Source organism: Dermochelys coriacea, chromosome 1 (genome assembly GCF_009764565.3).
Source record: "Dermochelys coriacea isolate rDerCor1 chromosome 1, rDerCor1.pri.v4, whole genome shotgun sequence".
In the NCBI taxonomy this organism is placed as follows: Eukaryota; Metazoa; Chordata; order Testudines; family Dermochelyidae; genus Dermochelys; species Dermochelys coriacea.
The window spans coordinates 115337050-115357003 of record NC_050068.2 but is presented as its reverse complement, the minus strand read 5'-3'; the positions used below and the strand labels follow the sequence as shown (position 1 = coordinate 115357003).

The following is a 19954-nucleotide window of genomic DNA, read 5'->3' as shown; positions in this document are numbered from 1 at the left end:
AAAGTCTAATGGCCATTTCCTATTGTCAGCACTAGGCTACTAGTGTATATATGCTTTCAGGACTTATGAACTCTTTCAGACACTGGTCTTATCCTAGTGATTGTGGGGTGTATTTGTATTTATAGCCAAAAACAGCCTTGTCAGAAATCGTCACCATTTTTCAAGGAAGTCATTCAATTCTCTAAAAGTTACATCTTTAAGAACTTTGAAGTGCAAAAATACAAATTTGTATTTCAAAATGGTCCTTGAGCAGTCATCACTGAGCAGCTATATTATTACCAGCTAATATAGTGTCAGGCAGCAACATGAACATATACTTCTCACCCTATTTTTTTTTTCCAGTTTCATAGTTTTACAGACTGAAATACACAAACACTATCATCAATGTGGTCAATAACTGCATCTTTTAATAAAAGTTGAGTCTAACTCACTTTGACTGTGTTTTAAAAAATTGGCCATGGTGAAAACAGAAGCCACTTGATTGATTTAGTTGCAGTTGCTTATGTGATGTCTGAATTTGGCAGTTTTTACCAGTGTTCCTTCTGTCTTTGCCAGCTTAGTCTTTTCCTACCACTAGTGCCTCTGCCATTTTCCTCCCTCAACTCTTCTTTGTAATGCATATTATGCTTATCAGGTCTGTCAGAACTTGTTTTCATCTGCCTCTGATCTTCTACAGACTGTTTCTTCTTCACTGGTGATGAGATGGTTGGGATTTATTAACTTTTTCAGTTCATAAAAAAGCAATGTCAGTTTCCTATTCCAGCTGCTTTTTCTATGTACATGGTGAGGGTAGAGAGGAAACAAAAACAAAAAAGCTGTTTCCATTTATAAGATAGGATTTATTAGTGCAAGCCAGCATTAAGTAAACTTCTACTTACCGCAGTTTTATCTGCAGCTTCCCATCTTAGCCTCTTTTGAGTATAGACTGGGCATGCCAAATTACTTGGAAGTTTTGTAATGTGTGCAAATGTCTACAAGAATCTGGCTTTGACTTTACTAAATTAATCTAACATGTTTCCTAAACCAGGTATAGCTTTGGTGTCCGGGTTTAATACCTCAAATAAATCAACTCACTAAGTAATGTACTCCTATTGAAGAATATTTGACAAAAAATGACTGATAAATATTGTCAGTGCTTGAAATTGATATCAGTGAAATCTTGGCTCTGTTAAAGTCAGTGAGTGTTTCCACTCTAGAAAGATTTCACCATATATATATATAATCTGTTAGATTTGAATTTCTACTATTAAAACCAGCAGAATTTAATACAAATAATTGGCTAAATGCATTTTACTAAATATTTTTTCTAAAACTGCTTATAGTTCTGAACCTGTTACTTGCGCATTTTAGTTCTCTTCTGTAAAGTTAGCATAGTGTTGTGCTACTTAAGAAGACGCTTGAATCAGGAGAAGATAGATTTTCCACAGCTGCACAAAATTATGGATTTTAAGCATTGTTTTTTAGTTTTTATCAACATTTTTTGCAGTTCTAGGTAATTATGGGTGGGTCGGACAATAAGTATTTAATGAAAGTAGACCTTGAGAGTCAAAAAGTTAAAGCTTTATAATAGTTAAAATACAAATTGTCAATATCACGTATCAAAATATACAAAGTAAATATCTTTAAATCAAACTCTGTTTCCTTACTTTGCCAATTTGAAGAAAATATTTTGTTCGTTTGTGAAATCAACATTTACCCATAAAAATCTAATCCTTCCAAGCCTAACTATAATATCTTCTGTACATCTTCTCTGCCCAGCAGTGGCACTGGTAATTGCTTCAGATTCAATTTGTAGATTCAGATGACGTGTCACTCTAGGAGGTAAAATGACAGAAAAGTTTAATTTTAAAATAAAGGAAATTTTTATTAGATGAAAGTATCCTTTACATTTATAAATGTGTTCATAATTTTTATATTGCTAAAGCAACACACATGTTTTGGCTCCTGTGATTAGACAGATGAAATTGGCTTAACTGTTTTGCCTAAAAATATCTGTGTTCTCCACACTGTTCCCTCTAGAATATAGTTGAGATATATTATCAGGGCAATGTCAGAAAGTTTATTCAGCGGCTACCCATATAGTACTGCTGTTTCTAGAAGACTTTATTTTTTGGAGCTGTCAATCTGGCACTTTTCATAATCATGATGTAGCTTATAATTATCTTTTAGTGTGCATTTATGTCTAGTCTAAATTTGGCAACTCTTGCTGTATTGCTATTACATAGATTCCTTGAGATTTTATTTAAGATATAAAGCAGGGCTTCCATTATGTAATGAGAGATTTGGAATGTTATATTAAAAATATCTGGTTGTATTAGCAGATTGAGGTGGGATATAACAAGGTATGTTAAAATATTAGCTTTCCATACTGATTGAATACCCATGAAATGTCTTTACTCTCTGGTATTTTAAAAGGTAATTAGTATTATAAAAGAGGTTTATAACTGCAATTTCAATACAGTTATTTAGTTGCTATATATTGCTTTTTTGTCTAATTTTGCTTTTTATTAGCAATCCAGTGGGGAGAAGATCACCGTCCATTTCACTTTCTCTTTTATACTGGCAAGCAGTCATTTTATTCATTAATGCATGTAAGTATGTTATAGTCTATGATAAATAATGTTAACTCTAAGCCAAGTAAAACATTACATCAGAACTACATTTCAGAAGCTTCTGAATTTACTTAGTGATTTCATAATGGACCATAATAACACTACTAGAGGTGAAACATAATGTGTTTTGTTAAGTCTTAATATTTATTCTTCCATTTAGAGAGAAGTTGTTGCCTAATTTAAAAGCGAATGGTTTGTTTGCCTTTTTTTTTGTTTGGTTTGGTTTTGATTATGAATTAGGTCTGAATATTCTGAACATTTTTCATTTTAATCTGTGGTTTAATTTAGTATCAGTAAGGCTTAGCGGTGGTGAATGTCCATCCAACAGAGATGACCAGATTTAGGATTATTCATTGTCATATTTAAAATACGTGTTTTTCATCTTAAAGAGAAGAATTGCAGAGATGTGCTGACATTTAATGTGAAGGAAATTTGTATTAAGTAGCTCAATAGATTTTTATATTTTAAAATGTTTAAAGATTAAGTTTACATGAAAAAACAATGTGCACTTAGGTTAGTATGGTTGTAAGACCATGAGATCTCTGTCCATTTACCTTTACGATAAAAGCTACATCTGATAGAACACTAGTAGTCCCAACTTCTTTATTGTGTGTTCTGAAGAGCCCCTTTATAAATATGCCCATTGGTAGCGCATAAATTCTTTGACTCCCTAGAAGAGCCTTGTAGAGAGATGTGTAGTATTTTAATGCATGGTTAGGTAAGACCAAAAAAGACCTACTTTTGTACTCAGATACTTTCAATTTGATGCTCCCGTCAGATTCTGTTTTCCTCATTATGCACTCTTGAAAAAGTTATAACAACATTATTGGACTTTTCCCAAAAATCAAATTCTGTACGTAGCTTTCTTTATTTTTGAGAATTATCTGGTGTTTATTTGTGCTCTACAAACCCAAAGTACAAAATCCCCACCTGTCAGGTACATTTATTTCTTGGAAAAAAACCTTTTTTTGTTTTTTGTTGACCTTGGGCAAATGAGCTTCTTGCCCTGGCAGAAATGAAATGAATGATAAATGTAGTATGTGTCTTTGCTGAGTAATGGAGCTGCAGCATAGGCTTTCCACAGAGGTTTTCTCCTGCACAGCCTGAGGCAGCCCAAGGCCCCCTGCTGTTCATTTAAATAGGTATGTCAAATCTGCCTCGAAACGCCGCTGGTTTGATCTGTGGTAATATTTGTGAAGGTTCCATATGGACTTGAGCCCCCTGCAGTGCTAAGAAATAATGTACAACGCTTCATGGTGCAGACGCAAATTTTCTCTGAAAAGGGATGCAATGCTGCGTTTTAGCTGTCGGAGAGGATGATGGAGCTGACGCGCTAGGCCTGTCAACTTGTTACACGGATGGGTTGCACGCAGCGAGGCTGTGGAAAATCTGTGCCTTTTAACTTTTCTACTTAATCACGGTTGTAGCATTGCCTTTAGACTGTATGCTACATTAATTCTCTTCCTGCCTTCTGCCTTTCATCCCAAGTTTCACGGGAAAAAAGTAAAGCATGCAGGTCTTGTAGAGAAGCCTTATCAAACAGCTGTCATCTGACAAGCCATTTGCATTTGTTTTGGCTGAAACAGAGCAACCCAAGGGCAAGATGTTTTGTTGCATTCCATCATAATGAAGAAATTACAAATTTTACAAGGAGCACAATTTTATTTTTAGCTCTTCCTAGCCTTTTAAAAAAAGTATGGAAGATTGCCTAAAAAATAGTCTTCCAAAGGATAGCGTGTATCCTGTTACAATACCACTTGATTAAATCTTCTTCAAATGAAATCTGCTTGACAAACAAATTTCATTACTGTAGGATATTTTAAAGTACTTGAGTGTTCTTGGGACATTTCTAAATCTGTCCATTAAATAGAATTATATAAAGCAGAATTAATTAAACAGGATTGAACATCCCTTTTAGTTAAGTAACTGCAAAAAAAGGTGAAATCTGTATACAATGCTTAACATTGTTTTAATCTCTCATCAGACTAAATGCGTTATATAAGAATTAAAGTTTTGGTAGTTTAAAAGAAATCAAACTGTAATTCCTACAGCTGGGAGAAAGAAAAGATTGTATGTTAATGCAGTTTTTGCATGAATGACAATACTTTGTATGGATGTTTTAAAAAAATAATTGCTACATAAAGAGTGATAAATAGGATAAAGAAATGATTATTTGGCCTAAATGTTTCAGTCACAACTGCATTTACTGACAGGGATCTCAGATTTTATTAATTGCAATTGAGACAACCAGTCACAGCAGTGCCATTTGTTTAGATAATGCTAATAAAAAATGTTAGACATCTCTTAAAAGTAGTGAATACATACATTCACCCTACATCTTATAAGATCCAGCTTATATGTGAATGTATGACTTGAATATTAAGTAAGACTTCTATAAAACTTGAATATCCTTTGTATTCACATTGCTCTCTTTGTTCTGCTTGCTGAATATAGTTTAGTCTTGGGGACGGGGCAGTTTATTCACCTCTTGATGTGCAAGGGATTTGTTGCATGTAACTCTAACGTACATTGAGAGAATTTAACCCCTTCACATGTGTTGTGGCTATTAATCTCATTCAAAATGTTGCACTTTGAATACGACATGGAAAATTGTATTGTTAGCAAGTGATATAGTCAGGTTTTGTAATGTGATGTACAAGACAAAGTGGCCTATTTTATACTTTCTTTTGTTGGACAAATTTTGTAGCTTGTGTAGTAGTCCTGATTATTATTCCCTTCCAGAATTCTCAGTGAATGGAAACATTATGGCCTTATGCTACCTTTATCAAAATTGTATTCAAAGAAAATCATTTACATCCCAGGGCATTCTAAGTATATTGAGTGTTTTGATGAAAAAACTAAAAATAATAAACTAAAGCAAAAAAAATTCACTTTCAAGGTAGCCAAGTGACCTAAAGAATTTTAATGCATGATGTTCTGGGTCCTCCAGTCCTTTAAAACGTGCCTTCTTTCCCTTCCCCCCCCCCCCCCCAAAAAAAGCTAGATTTTTTTTTTTTTCATAAACTGCTCTGTACTTTGAGGATACTTTTCAAAGATCCAGTTCACTCATTCCTGTCCTCAATTTATTTAGTAATAAGAATAAATCCTTCTTTAAAAGAGGCATCCTAGTGCAGATTAAGGATTTGATCCTTCCATTAGATATGGGAGCATTTATGGCTGCCTAGTGTCTTGTAAAATCAGGTATTTTGTTTACATAATATCTGAGTTTACAAGACAACAGTGTACCTTCATGAGTTTGACTATTGCATCTTGAAGTGATTAATCTTCTGAAGAGAGAGAGTCTCTACAGTAGTTTCCTATAATTTTGGGGAAAATTAGGATTGTTAGATGTAATTGTTTGGCATTATATATGATTATTTTGCAAAATAGCATTTAACATCATAATTGCATCTTACCCTCTTAAGTCCTGAATCTTGCAAAGTCTTATGCATGAGCTTACCTTTACGCATGAGTAGTCCCTTGAAGTAGTAGAACTACTCCCTGTCCATAAAGTTTTGTCATCTAAATTTCATCCCATGAGAGAAATGAAAGTTGGAAGCAAAACCGAAAGGTATTGGCACCTGTATTTCAAGAGAAGACTTCTCCTACCGTAAGATGAACACTGATTGTAGAAATACTTTTTTTTTTTTTATGGCATTCCACTTTTTCCCTAGTCTAGATTTTTTTTCATGTAGACAGTAAGTAACTGAGAAAAGCATTCCAGAAAATAGGAACTCTTACATTGAGAGGAACTGGCATTTCCAAAAATTCTCAGGAAAACCCTACTTTTTTTATGCAGATTTGAAGTTTCCTTTAAAAAAAAAAAAAAAAAAGTTGTCTCCTAAAGATTTTTAGTTGTGACCATGAACTTCCAAGTCTACGAACAGGCAGAGTGAAACAAAAGAATTGTACCCATTCATCTCAGTAGAGCTTCTGAGCCTAATGACTATACAAGGTCTCCCCCTATACTTGTTGCATATTACCCAAAGCAATTTTCATTATAATTTTTAAAATCACTTCAGACTAAGGCCAGTTTACAGTAAACTTACAACTGTATTTCCTCCCTTTCTTTCCTTACAGCAGCTCTCATCCCAGTTGTCTTTGTAGTTAGCACAGGATTCTAGTACTAGCTGCTAACCTTCCCAATAAATTATGTGCACATTAGGGTGAAGTGAGTAAGACTTTCCAAATCCTGGTGGTGATCTAATAGTCTGATGTGCTCCAGAATCCACTTTGCTCTTGGCTCAATAGGGAGGTAGATAGGTGATCCAGCTGCCTCAGTGCATTTGCTTTCTCACCAGATAGGAAGATGGTACTGTATGCCTATACAGGAGAAGAGAAGAAGCTGTAGGGTCAGGAGTCAAGCGAACAGCCTTCCCACATATTTACAAGGGCTGTCAATCCAGCCCCTTTCCTAATTGCCAAGCTCTATCTAGGTCAAACCTTTCAATGGTCAAAAATCTCTTGTGCATTCCCAACTTTACTCATTCCACTTCCAGAAGTCTTAGGCCACTCATAGGAACCCATTTCTTCATGACCTCTATTCTGTTGGGACAAGGCTCATAAGGTATGTCTACACTGCAAAGAAAACCCCACAGCATTGAGTCTCACAACCCAGGTCAATTGACTTAGGCTCTTGGGTCTTAGACTGTGAGGCAATAGCAGTGTAGATGTTCCCACTTAGGCTGCAGCCTGGGCTCTGGAACCTAGCGGAGGGGAGAGGGTCTTGGAGTCTGGGCTCCAGCCCGAGCAGGAATGTCTACATTGCTATTTTTAACCCTGCAGCCTGAGCCCCGTAAGTCAATTAACCCAAGCTCTGAGACTTGGTTCCATGGGTTTTTTCTTTGCCGTGTAGATGTATCCTCAGTCACCTGCTGACCTGACCTGCTATCTAGAAAACATTTAGCCCCAGAGAAGAACCTAAGCTTTCTTGCTTCTACCTGACACTTCTACCGCATAGATGCAAAAATTTTCTTTCTATTCTCAGGTAAACCTCACACCATCCAACCCTACTCTGTGAATGTTTTTCTTGAAGTGACTGCCTTTTAACCCTAACTGAACTGCAAGAGTTGCTTCAGAGTGACGTGAGATGCTTGCTCTTTGAGTAGCACTTTCCATACCTCACTAGTCTACAAAGTGAGAGACCAGACCAGATAATCACACTGAGGTATCTCACAAGGTATTGGGATGTAGGAGCAGTTTATTTTAGTCTTACAGATATTTTGAATAATGTTTCTTGTGTCTTAGGATATCAGATGTTAAAATATAGAAGTGGACACACACACAAATGCCACGGATTATGAGAAAATTCTACACAGATTTGATCATACTTAGTTGATTTCTATTGTGCCTACCCAAAATTAAAAAGTTACTGGAAGGCTTACTGCTATAGTTCAGTCTGATCTGTGCTGTTTGTAAAGCAATTTGGGGTTTTTTGGTTTTTTGTTGTTTTTTTTTACTTCAGGGTTCTATACACTTGAGTTGCTGTTCCAAAAATATTTATTTTTCTTATTACATTATTATAAATCTCAGCACCAGCCTGCATCACAGATTCCTTTTAAGCTGATTCCACAACCATTTAAGTGCTGTGAGTGCAGCTACTTTAGAAAATCAAAAAGAAAAGGAGTACTTGTGGCACCTTAGAGACTAACAAATTTATTAGAGCATAAGCTTTCGTGAGCTACAGCTCACTTCATCGGATGTGAGCTGTAGCTCACGAAAGCTTATGCTCTAATAAATTTGTTAGTCTCTAAGGTGCCACAAGTACTCCTTTTCTTTTTGCGAATACAGACTAACACGGCTGCTACTCTGAAACCTTTAGAAAATCAATAAACCTATTAACTTATTCTGATACTTTTTAAATATCTGTATATTTTTATTGCAACCCTACTGGGAATGTATATTTATAGATAAAGAAACTTAAAATCATGATTGGTGGGTGCTTACTACTGTAAGGAAGTTCTGTAAGTGTTAAATGATATTTAAGTGTTGTATCAGTACCTTTGTTCACTTATTTCAAATTATGATGCTGCATATTTTAACAATTAGTACTTTATACAGTGGTTATTACTAAACTCGGAGGCTTTCCTATGTTTTATCTGTTTCACTGTTTTAAATTTTGTACTTTTTGTAAAGTAGTATATAAAATGTAAAAATTTAATCCTTGCCACTCCACAGTAATTGCAGCACTATAGTATCTCCTGTTCTAAATATGGGAAGATACTGTTGATGCTACAGATCTGGGGCTGTGAATGCTGAGGTTTTTATTAGCACCCATTGCATTTCATAAAATAATTGAAGCGAATACACAGCAATAAGCCTTTTGTTGTCAGCACTTGCTAATTTAAGTGGGTTCTTTGGAATTTGCAGTATTTAGTTGTAGTACCACCACTTTTATTTTTCTTATAAATATTACTTGTTGCCCAAAGTCTCACTTATTTTACTTAGGATTAAGTTGCTGCTGTAACTCAAGCATTTGATGTTTTTTTTTTAGCATGAACACTAAACTTGTGGGTAATTTAGCTTCATCAGAAAGCTAGATTCTAGAAGAAAACAATTAAGATTGAGAGTACATATCAATAACCTCAGGTTTTAAAAGAATTACAAGAATTTATAATAATCAAAAAACAAGCACTAGAAACTCAGGAAATTCAGATTTAAAGTTAACCCTAACATTTGAAAGTATGGAAATGCACAGTTATGGCAACCTTTATTCTGCTCCTATCAGTATGCACTGAGAGAAAGGAGAAGGGACTCTGACTCAAACTATCTATTGCTGCAGGTGAACAAGTGTTAACAGTCGTGGGAATTTTTTACAAAATTTTCCTAATGTAGACAGGGCTTATGTAGAAGTTTTACTAAATGGGTAAGAAATCAATTAAGGAAAGTTTAAAAACCTATCTAACTGTGTATCCTCAATCCCTCATTTTATCTGTGCAAGGAATCTCTAGATAAGCATAGAGTATTCCAACAAACAAAAGGGCTCAACTCTATGTAAATAGTAACTGAAACTGAACCGTGTTTTTGCATATATTGATACCTAACCTAAACTTCTAACAGATTCATTATTACACATAATATTTGAAAATACACCAGTGACAAAAATACACTTTGCTATACTGTATGTGTGGCTTGCTGAGTTTTTGACAGACTAGTATTTTTAAAAAGCAGACTTGTTTATGCACTTCCTCAAGAACAAGGAAGCCGTGATCTCAGGTGGGGCCTCTAAGTGCTACTGTAATACAAATATAATAAATATCATCACCAAGATTAACAGAGTTGCATGGCAGTAAACTTTTTTGGAATACGCTATATAAATACTTTTTTCTAAAAAGGCAGTTCAAAGTTCAAGGCAGTAATTGTGTTCTTTATATAGATATAAATATATTGCCCACATCCTTTTTAGTTTTGAGAACGACTTAAGCACTAATCCTTCAAACGGTTACACACATGTTTAACTTTACTGCCATGAGCAGTAGAGAGTGCAGGATCAGGGTCTTGTATACATTTTGAACCTGCAGTATACTTTTAACTGTTGTTAAATACTGTAGCAATTGTTACAGTCATCCCTATATCTTTTTGTACTCTTCAGGATGTTTGGATAATACACTACATAGATAAGTAATGGGTGAATATTTTGTTATTTAAAACCATGTAAACAATAAAATATCTGTACCCTTTAATGCATATTTCTATATATTTTAGGAAATATATGGGAAACTGCTAGACATTCAGAAATACCAAGACCACTTGAGAGCCCAAGGCTTACTTGCTGAGAACAGAAAACAAATGTAAGTTTCCGGCTTGCACTAATATTGGTATCCATTTTCTTAAATTGCTTTAATATATTATTTTAGCATTTCTTACAATCTTGGTTTTAAACATTTTTTATTTGATTTTTTGAGAGAGAATTTTGAAATAATTCCTGTGAAGTAACACAGTTTTGCCAACCTCAGGAGATCAAAAATCATTAGTCAGACGCCAAAAGAACATGAGATGATTTTTTTTTTTTAAAAAAAAGTGTTTTTAGGGGTGTTTTGTTTTTTTGTTTGTTTGTTTTTACTTTGTATCTGTATACCCATCTACTTCTCTGCCAATGTGTGTGTCATAATTTCTAGTTGGAACGTCAGCCTTAAGTCACAAAAAATGCACACCTCTCCCTGACTGCTCAGATGGAAACTCCACTTAGCTTCTCCTCATTCCTAAAATAGTGTCTCTTCTTCTTAGTTTTCCACGTTCCACACCATATTCCCTCCAGTACAAGGGCTATAAAATGGAGCTCAGAAAGCAGTGAACATCCAAGAAACACAATGCATTCTGATTGTAGATCAAGTGTTTCAATTATTGTTCAGTAAAGATTTATATGAGCTACAAAGACAGGAGATGCTGCTGAGATTGGGGGGCCAATCCAATTGTGAAGACAGAGCTCAATGGCAAGGCCAGGTTTGTGTCCTCAGCCCCACAAGCTCTTGCACTAGGTTCTGCATGTGAGTTTAGCCCTGGAGATATCAGGAATGGAGGAGCGTCTCATATCATGTCCTGCAGGTGCCAAAATCCCATGACTCATGATTAATTCATAAGAGCTGGCAATACAGTTAACATTTCAGTCATAAGACCAGTCATTTCTGATCATAATTCCTAATTATGGATAAGTGATTCAACACTCAAGGAATCTAATAGGTTCCTTATTGTGTTTATATTAACCATTCCATTTTTAACATCCTCCTCTTTTTCTTCCCATTGCCAACATACTTGGGTAGTTTTACTTTCCCTTACCCCTTTTCTTCTTTCTCTTCCAAAAGGGAAAAGAATAGAAACAATTTCCCTCTCCTCTCTTAGCTTCTTATCTTTGGTTAGCACATAACTGAGACTAGAAGCAGATGGAGAAGAATATTTAAATATTCTTGTTGGGTGAAGGTGTTCTGAGTTTTTTTCCACAGAAGGTTTTCACAGTAGATGGTTCTGTGTTCAATGCCATTGTCCTTGAGTATTTTATTGACTGGGTTATTGGTTACTCATTTCTATTGAAGGTCAACGGAAAATTCATGGAAGACCATAATGGTCATTTGTCTGTTAACAAGCCTTTTTAATGGCTCCAGTCAGGATGCTTGTCAGTCTTTGAAATTAATCAATATTATAAGACCTGGGTGCAGTTTGCTTCCTTTGAGGAATCCAGAAACTAGGATGCAGTAGCCCAGTTGTGTGTTAAGAATTTTTTGTAGTAATTCCTCTATAGACTGAGTGGGCAGTCAGGATTCAGAGAAGATTTGTAGGGTTGGAGAGGTTCCACTGAAACCAAGGAATCTGTGTCATATTCTCACGGACCACTCCTTTTTTTCTCCCAGTTAAATGGTTGCTTTTTCAGGGCTGCAGTTCTTTCATGATGCGCCTGCTATCTGTCTTCAAGCTAGCATTATGTAGTGTTCCAATTCTCCATAATGATGATCTGCAATTTTTTCTATTTTAGCTGTTAATTTTGTGTTGATTTTTTATGGGTAAATTGCAGTGAAGAGTGCATAGCTTTCTATATCTTTTTTCCTTCAGCACTGTGGTTTGGGATTATAACTACTTCAATGTACCTTGCTATGCTTTTCTATTTTGGCAGCTGGGACAGTTGTGTTAGCATGAGACTTTTGTCTTTAACAGTGGTACACCAGTTTTTTATCTTGGTTTCTTAGTTGACTGAAGTCCACCTCCCTTTATGATTAAAGTTCCCTATGATGTGTAGAGTTTAATCATCATACCTTTCTAGGAGAGGCCTTTAGGATATATCTGCACAGCCTTTTGGAGCCTGCAGGAGTGAGCCTTCCTGCCCAGGTGGACAGAATCAGGCTGGCATTCTAAAAATAGCTGTGTAGACAAAGCTTTGAAGTTGTGGCTTGGAATATGAAGCTGCAACTTCAAAGCGCTGTCCACATGGCTATTTTTAGACCACTAGTGTGAATCCCTGCTATCCCATGTGTGTCCACCCAGGCCAGAAGGCTCATTCCCGCTAGCTACAAAATGCTGCGTAGTTATACCTTTAAATTCTGAGCAGGCAAGGGGAGAATGGGGTTGGAGTTCATAGTGGATGCTGCTGAAAAATAATCTGATTTAATGTGATTCCTTCCAAAATTTAGTCAATTGATTTACTCATGTGAATAATGGTGGTCAAAATTTCTTTCTTGTTCTAAAAGCCAAGCGGTTGGAAGGATTTTTTTTTCAAGGTTTCCAAAAACAGATGCCTCTTCCACTGGCACAGGAATAGATAGTTTAACTCTAAAATGAAGAAATACTTTTCAGAGAATTGAGCATCTGAAAACAGGCTGTTATACAGACATTTTGCAATCTTAACTACAAGGTTAGGCCTTGATCCCTCAGAGACTTAAGCACACACATAACTTTACACATGTCAGTAATCCCATTGACTTCATTGAGGCTACTCATGTATAAAAATAAGCATGTATTGAAATCTTTGCTGGATCCTGACTTCAGCTGCCAGTAAAAACAGTAACATTGTCAGGTAGTGGGGGATGAGGTCATTTTAGGCCCTGACTCAGGAAAGCACTTAAACACGTGCTAAAGTTAAGTATATGCTTACGTATAGCCCTGAATAATGTTGCTTCCTGGAATTGGGACCTTTAATTGTGCCACCAAAAATATTAATTGACATTTATTGTTTCTAACAAATCTACAAAAGCAAAAAAAATAGGAGTTGAGGCCTCGTCCTTAGGTCACCATTACTATATGAAGTATGCTGTTTCCTCAGCCAATGTTTGGACACTTTTTATATAATACCTACATGAAAAGGGCATATTTGGGACATATTTGAATTTCCTTTCTTTTATTGGTGTAACTTAATTCAAACTTTAAGGATGTTTCGCTACACTGGACTGTTTTCTTTAAAATTTCCACCATTACTACCACTAGCACACTTCCTCCGTTGGTAGCGACAGTGGTAGTGCTGATACAGAGAGTCCAGCACTGTCATGTTGTCTAACCTAGCTCAGAGTAAGTCTAGATGACATGGTTAAAATGCCAGTAGCTATTAGTTCCCTTCCTATATGAGCATCCCCACCACTGCTGCCAGCAGCAGAGCTGCACCAGTAAGAGCAAGGATTAACAGGGGAAGATCTAGTATAGACAAGGCCTTGTTGTTTTCTTGAATCTAGTTTTATGTGCATTTTGTTTTGCTGAAACTGTGTGGGCCAGGGTTTTTAGAACTGAGTTATAAATCTGTGGAAAATTAGCTTATCATGGAACTGCTGATTGGCTTTTAACTTCAGTAGCAATAATGAGTGACACTTAAGTAAAATTCATAATTAACTCTCGATGATGCAGTGAATTTAATAAGTGTAGTTACCATTCCTTTCATAAGAAAGAGCTTTTATAACTAACTTAAACCTTATAAATCACATTCACGTAGTGAATATCATACTGTTTTGCACTAGAAAATACATTTCCAAACCAAGCCTGACTGTATGTGTGGTCCTTTGTGATATAACGCTAATTGCATGGTTAATTAAAAAGAGAATATATGTGATATTTTAAACAGAAACCTGATTGGCAGCAGATGGCTGATTAAGGAGGAATTGGAAGAAATGTTAGTGGAAAAACTGTCAGATCACGATGTGAGTAATTAATCTTTTTAATTTAAGGGACCTGTATCTTAAGAATACAGACTCCGGCTGCATTTAGTATCCCGAAAAAGTATGTTTTGGAGGCAGGTGCTTTTTTTTAAGTATCGTCCATTTTTCCCCCTCCAACTCCTCCTCCTCTCCTTCCCCCCCCAGTAAATATTTGCCATATTGGCGTGTTATCTCTGTCCTTATGCATGCTACAAAAAGTTCCCTCTGTTGTTAACATGATCCATTTCTATCAGTGGTAACATCTTGGGAGCCCTTGTGTAGATGTGCTATTGCTGTGTCATATAACCCTGCTCAGAGAAGGTCTCATTAACACCGTGCTTAAAACCCCATTGGCATTGAGTGGGCTCATCTATAGGGCTCCTAATGTTACTATTATTGATGAAGTTGAACTGATGGTAGTGATGTGATGCCTTCTATAGACAAGAAAGACCATTATCTGTAATATCCTTGCATCATATGAAATTGATTCTGAAGAACTCTGAATCTGGCACCTTACTGCTTGCATCTCTAAGAACAAGTCCGTTAATCCGCTATTGCATCTGGTTTCCATGGATGAGAAATAATGCTGATGTTTCAACTACACTGAGGTTTTCCAAATAAGAACAGAGGTCCAAAAATCCAGATCCAGTCTGCCTGTATGACCCTCTAAGTTGTGTCTTACCTAGGGAACATTAATTTCCCAGTGGAATTTGAAGTTTGAATTGGGCTGCACCAGACAGGGCTGACAACCTTTTGTCTAAGTATTCTAGATATTTTATCCTCTGCATCCTTCATTGCTATGTATTTCACCATCCCTTAGAGATTCAGACTACAGACCATCTCACTAGCAATGGAAGCAGTCTTCAGTTTCAGTATCTCTTGTAATACTATGATGGTTGGTATGGATTTTCCTGTTTGTTTTCCCAAAGCCCCAGGAATTGTTCTGCATTCACAAGTATACCCAGACATTTTAGTGTTCCTCACAGCTTGCCTTTCTACCGTACCTCACACTTCTATGAAATATCAGTGGGCTAGAAAATACCATACTAGGGATTGGCCTGTGAATAAATACAAAAAGCACAAAGGTTCAGCCTCTGGAAACAAATCGAAATGTTTGCATGTATTGAGTCCTTTAGATATTAGCTGTACTCTTTTGCCTGCTCCATTTATCTTTTCTTTTGTTGTTGCAGCAAAGCTTTCTGTGGTGCTTGCATTAAGGGTACTAAACAAAATGGAAGCAATTGATTTTTTTTTTCTGCATACTCCAAGAACTGTCAGAGGTTTTCCTCATTTGCAGCTTCCACAATTTGATTTTTTTCCCCACTTTTAAAGGCATTTGGCACATACGTGTTATGCTAATGTCATTTTTTTTCCAAAAACCTTTGCCACAGAAATCTGCATTAGAACATTGGACTTAAATAAAACATTGCATTTCTCTGAGTGATATCAAAACAAAATATCTACTGATACTGCTAATTTATTTGTAAGAAAGTAGCCCACTGCAGAAGATGCTGGGAATATAGCATAGGTAAAAAGAATTCTCAAAAATAATTTTAAAAATACCCTATAAGTAGGAAAAAAGTGTAAAAATTTTCTTATACACAATAAGAAAAGGAGTACTTGTGGCACCTTAGAGACTAACATTTATTAGAGCATAAGCTTTCGTGAGCTACAGCTCACGAAAGCTTATGCTCTAATAAATTTGTTAGTCTCTAAGGTGCCACAAGTACTCCTTTTCTTTTTGCGAATACAGACTAACACGGCTACTACTCTGAAACCTGTCCTTTATACACAATGGCATCCTTAATATTTCTTTGTTACTGATGGTCCAAAACTCCTTCAAGTAATGCCTTGTAGCTGATCCCAGCTTTCAGCACAAAGGGGTTAATGCTGAGGTGTTTACTTTCTAATCACATGTTCAAGAACTAGGAAAAAAGCACACACGAGCAAAGGATAATTTATTTCAAGAGGTTGCCCTTTAAGTCAAGTATCTCTTGAATTTTTAAATATCTTGATTGTTCAGTTTTAAAGGAAATCATAAACATTAAAGTAACTCAGCTTGAACAGCCGAAGAGAGATGTTTCCCATATGTATTATGAAATATAATCATTGAGGTGCAGTTTAGTAAAATACAATTACTTCCATTTCTCTTTCTCTCTAATATATACAGACGTATTGGAAATGAGTGTCAAAGCTTTTTCTCCTCTATTCTACTAAAAAAATCAGATCCAAGGCCCAGTAGAAGTTTTCTTTTAAAATTGAGATGAATTTCATTCTAATATAATAATCCTGTATTACAGAGAGGTTGGGTGTACTCTGAATTCAAGATTAATTGTTGCCTGAAGAAAGGATTAGATGTCTTTAGTCACAGAGAAAACGATGCATTTGCATGCTGTTTTTGAAGCAGCATGTGGATGCAAAAGTGTCATCTTGTCAAAAATCAACAATAAAAGCAAAGAAGGAAAGATCAAGTATATAAAAATAGAATGTTTTAGCAAATGCAATTTCACCTGCATCCCTTAATGAATTTTTATTGTCTACAGTATTCGATGTGTATTCAGCTGCTAGAAAGATTAGTGACATTACCATGTTGTGGCATCGAAGAAGAGTATGTGCTAAAGTTTCGCAAAGAACTAGCTATACAATTAAAAAAGGTGGTGATTGAGCCCCTGCAATATGATGAGCAAGGAGTGGCCTTCAGCACTGGGGAAGGTAATAATTTCACGTTTGTCTGTCTGGTTGAAGTGGTGAAGGTCTCCAGCTGAGACTCCAAAATTTCTTTTGTAACCCCAACACTCAGCAAAGTCTTATATTGGTTGGTTCATTTCTTTATTTCATACACTTGTATTGATATTTTACAATTCTTTCATGATGTCTTGGTATCAAAATGGAAGTGTATGGCACAAATGCCATTATCTAATGATTCATGATCTACAAAAGAGCCTTCAAAATAATAGTAAATCACTAGTTGTTGTAATTAGTAGATATGGGTACACGACACTGCTTAAGAAAAGGCATTATAGCCAGTTTTCATAAGTTCAGTAACTATCTTATTTTCCCTTTAAATACACAAAAGCACAGATCTATTTCACAGGCTAACAGGTTTCAAAAATCATTTATCAAACAACCTTTTTAACATTACCAGAGCTCAGAGTTGTAAACCAGACTATTTCTTCTTGGCTGAGATTTTGTATGTCATATTTTAGGTCAGAGCTAATGTTTTCACAGAGATATAAAACTCTGTAGATAGTTTACAATGAAATCTTACTAAAGGTGGACAAAAAATTGTAGCAGCACAGTTCATACCAGTATAATTAATTTGTATGTACAGATTCATATGAACATTCTTTATTAAACTGATTTTCTGTTGTACATTTTTTAACAAAGTGTCTTAATTTTTTTCACAAAATATGTTTATTATTAGCTCCTGCAATGATGCTTTATGTGAGATGGTAGATGCAGAACATGCACAAGTGTGACAAACTGCTTTAGTACCTCCATGTATCATTACCGCATTCAATCATCTTTCACAGTTACTTTTTAGTGTTCAGTATATTGCTTCTCATCTTCTAAAGTAAAACTGTTCAAAGTCGTACTGTGTGGGATATACTGATGGTTTCGTCCTTTCTCTTATTTCCATGAACATTAACAAAATAATTGAATCTATTTAGTGCAGTAGCCTGCTGAATGTTGCTTATATTTTACACACACACCCCTTTTTACCTCAAAAAAGAAAATCATTGCTGCTGTATGAAAATAAAAGATCTACTTAGCTTTTTTGCATTTGATACGCTGAATAATAACGAATCCACAATAACAAAAGGTTGCTTTGTATATTTTAAGGCAAAAGAAAGACTTCGCGAGCATCTGCAGTAGTTTATGACAATGGAAGCGGAAAAATTACAGTGAACGGAGTAGATTATTTATGTTATTTTCCAGTGATGCAAGACAGGTGAGAGCACCATGTATCTGTTTTAACATTAACAACGTAAACAGAAACCATCATGTTTTGGTAGAGCATTTCAAGTATTCAAAACATCAAAAAGAGCTAAGATTATTTTTGATACTAATTATTATTAATTATTTATTGTAACTTGATTAAAAAAAATGTTTCTGCATGGATCTTTAGTTCTATGAAGCTGACATTATCTCCTGTTCCTTTATAAGTATCTAGTTTAAGAAGACTTCACCTTGTTTCCATTTTTCCTCATGATCATGAGAACTCACGGTATATGGGCTGAGAGCTGTATGTCGTCTGCCTTTTTTCAAAGAGGGTTACAAAGAATAACATAGATCATTTTGGTACTTTAGTTATGGGATCTGCTCAGCTCAGAGAAACTCTTTGGTTTACTGGAGTACACTCTTGAAATACATCAGTTTCCTGAGAGTCCCAGGGGCAGTAGTCATGCAGTCGTATTCCAGCATATATCAGTAGAGTACAAACAAATAATGTAATTCAAGACACTTCACCTAAACTTTCAGACTGCACACACAATTTCAGTTCATCTTACACTGATAAGATTTCTGAGCATAAGTTATAAAAAGTTTCCTTAGAATAAGCCAATGTGGGTTTATTTTATTCCTTCTGTTGACTATACAATTCAAACACCTTGTATATTACAATAATCTAAATGCAGAATAGTCCTTTCACATCTGGGTTTAACGTATTGACAAAGCAGTACAGGGAAGCTCGCATTTCTTTAGATTACATATGTCAGGTCATCGTTTAACTCTCTCATAAACTAGCATCGTTTATATATAATCTACAATTTATAAAAATTAAATACTGTGTGTATCTTATCTTTTTCCAGAGAACAGTTAATGTTCCCATTCCAGTACCTTGATAGACTTGGAAAACATGATATGGTCTGCACCGTCTCTGGTGGAGGGAGGTCCTCACAGGCTGGAGCAATCCGTTTAGCCTCTGCGAGAGCCTTGTGTAGTTTCATCACTGAAAATGAAGTGGAATTTATGAGGCAAGGTATGAGCATAAGTAGGAAAGAGTGCATAATTCCAACAGTAATATGTGTTTACACACTTTTCCAGTAACTGACTAAGATTAATAAGATTGTTAAGGGCCTGACTCTCCGAAAACACAGAAGTGAGTAGTTCCATTGAAATCAGTGGGACCACTCATGTGCATAAATTGTTTTCAGGACCCAGACTTTAGTCATGAATAGTTTTAATAGTCAGTCTTCCTGACATCTTTCAAATGACCCAACTGTATTTGCTCTTTGAATAGCCTCTGCACTGGTTCATGAGCTTAGGGTCACAATCCCAGCCTGAGAATCCCTGCTTAGGCTGCATCCTCTCAGTGCAGAAACACAACATCTAGTAATATATCAAGTCAGAGAAAAACCTTGAGTTCAAAATTTGTGGGAGGAAAAGATTCCAAGATTTGCTAATCAGTTGAATAGCAACAAATCTCATATATTCTAAAGGTTCTTGTTCCTGCATTCAAGCACCAAAATGTAGGGGCTACCAGCAGATTAATTTCAACTTGATCTGAAGGGATGACAAGAAGCATAAGTATAAGTAGGTTACTTTTAAATAGGCCAGATTAGAGGTTCCTCCTCTTTCCCTTATTCAGAAGGCACCATTAAAACCACCACCACCCTAGGAAGCTGCAGTAATTGATATTTTCCTATATGTAGAAGCTACCACACTATTGCAACAATGCAGAATTAGAAACATTGAGTTTTTAAATAGACTGGAGGTAAATATGTTGAAAACTCC

General features: G+C 35.7%; 1 protein-coding gene across 2 annotated transcripts in view; it reads left to right on the top strand.

Moving 5' to 3' along the window:
• The window catches only part of MRPS9 (mitochondrial ribosomal protein S9), a 48491-nt gene that overhangs the window by 25749 nt on the left and 2788 nt on the right, over positions 1 to 19954 (top strand). For both annotated transcript variants that reach the window (XM_038373163.2, XM_043512498.1), the window contains exons 5-10: positions 2512 to 2591; positions 10317 to 10402; positions 14146 to 14221; positions 16762 to 16930; positions 18062 to 18170; positions 19030 to 19199. In XM_038373163.2, the coding sequence (XP_038229091.1) occupies positions 2512 to 2591; positions 10317 to 10402; positions 14146 to 14221; positions 16762 to 16930; positions 18062 to 18170; positions 19030 to 19199 (690 nt within the window). The remainder of the gene's footprint in view (positions 1 to 2511; positions 2592 to 10316; positions 10403 to 14145; positions 14222 to 16761; positions 16931 to 18061; positions 18171 to 19029; positions 19200 to 19954) is intronic.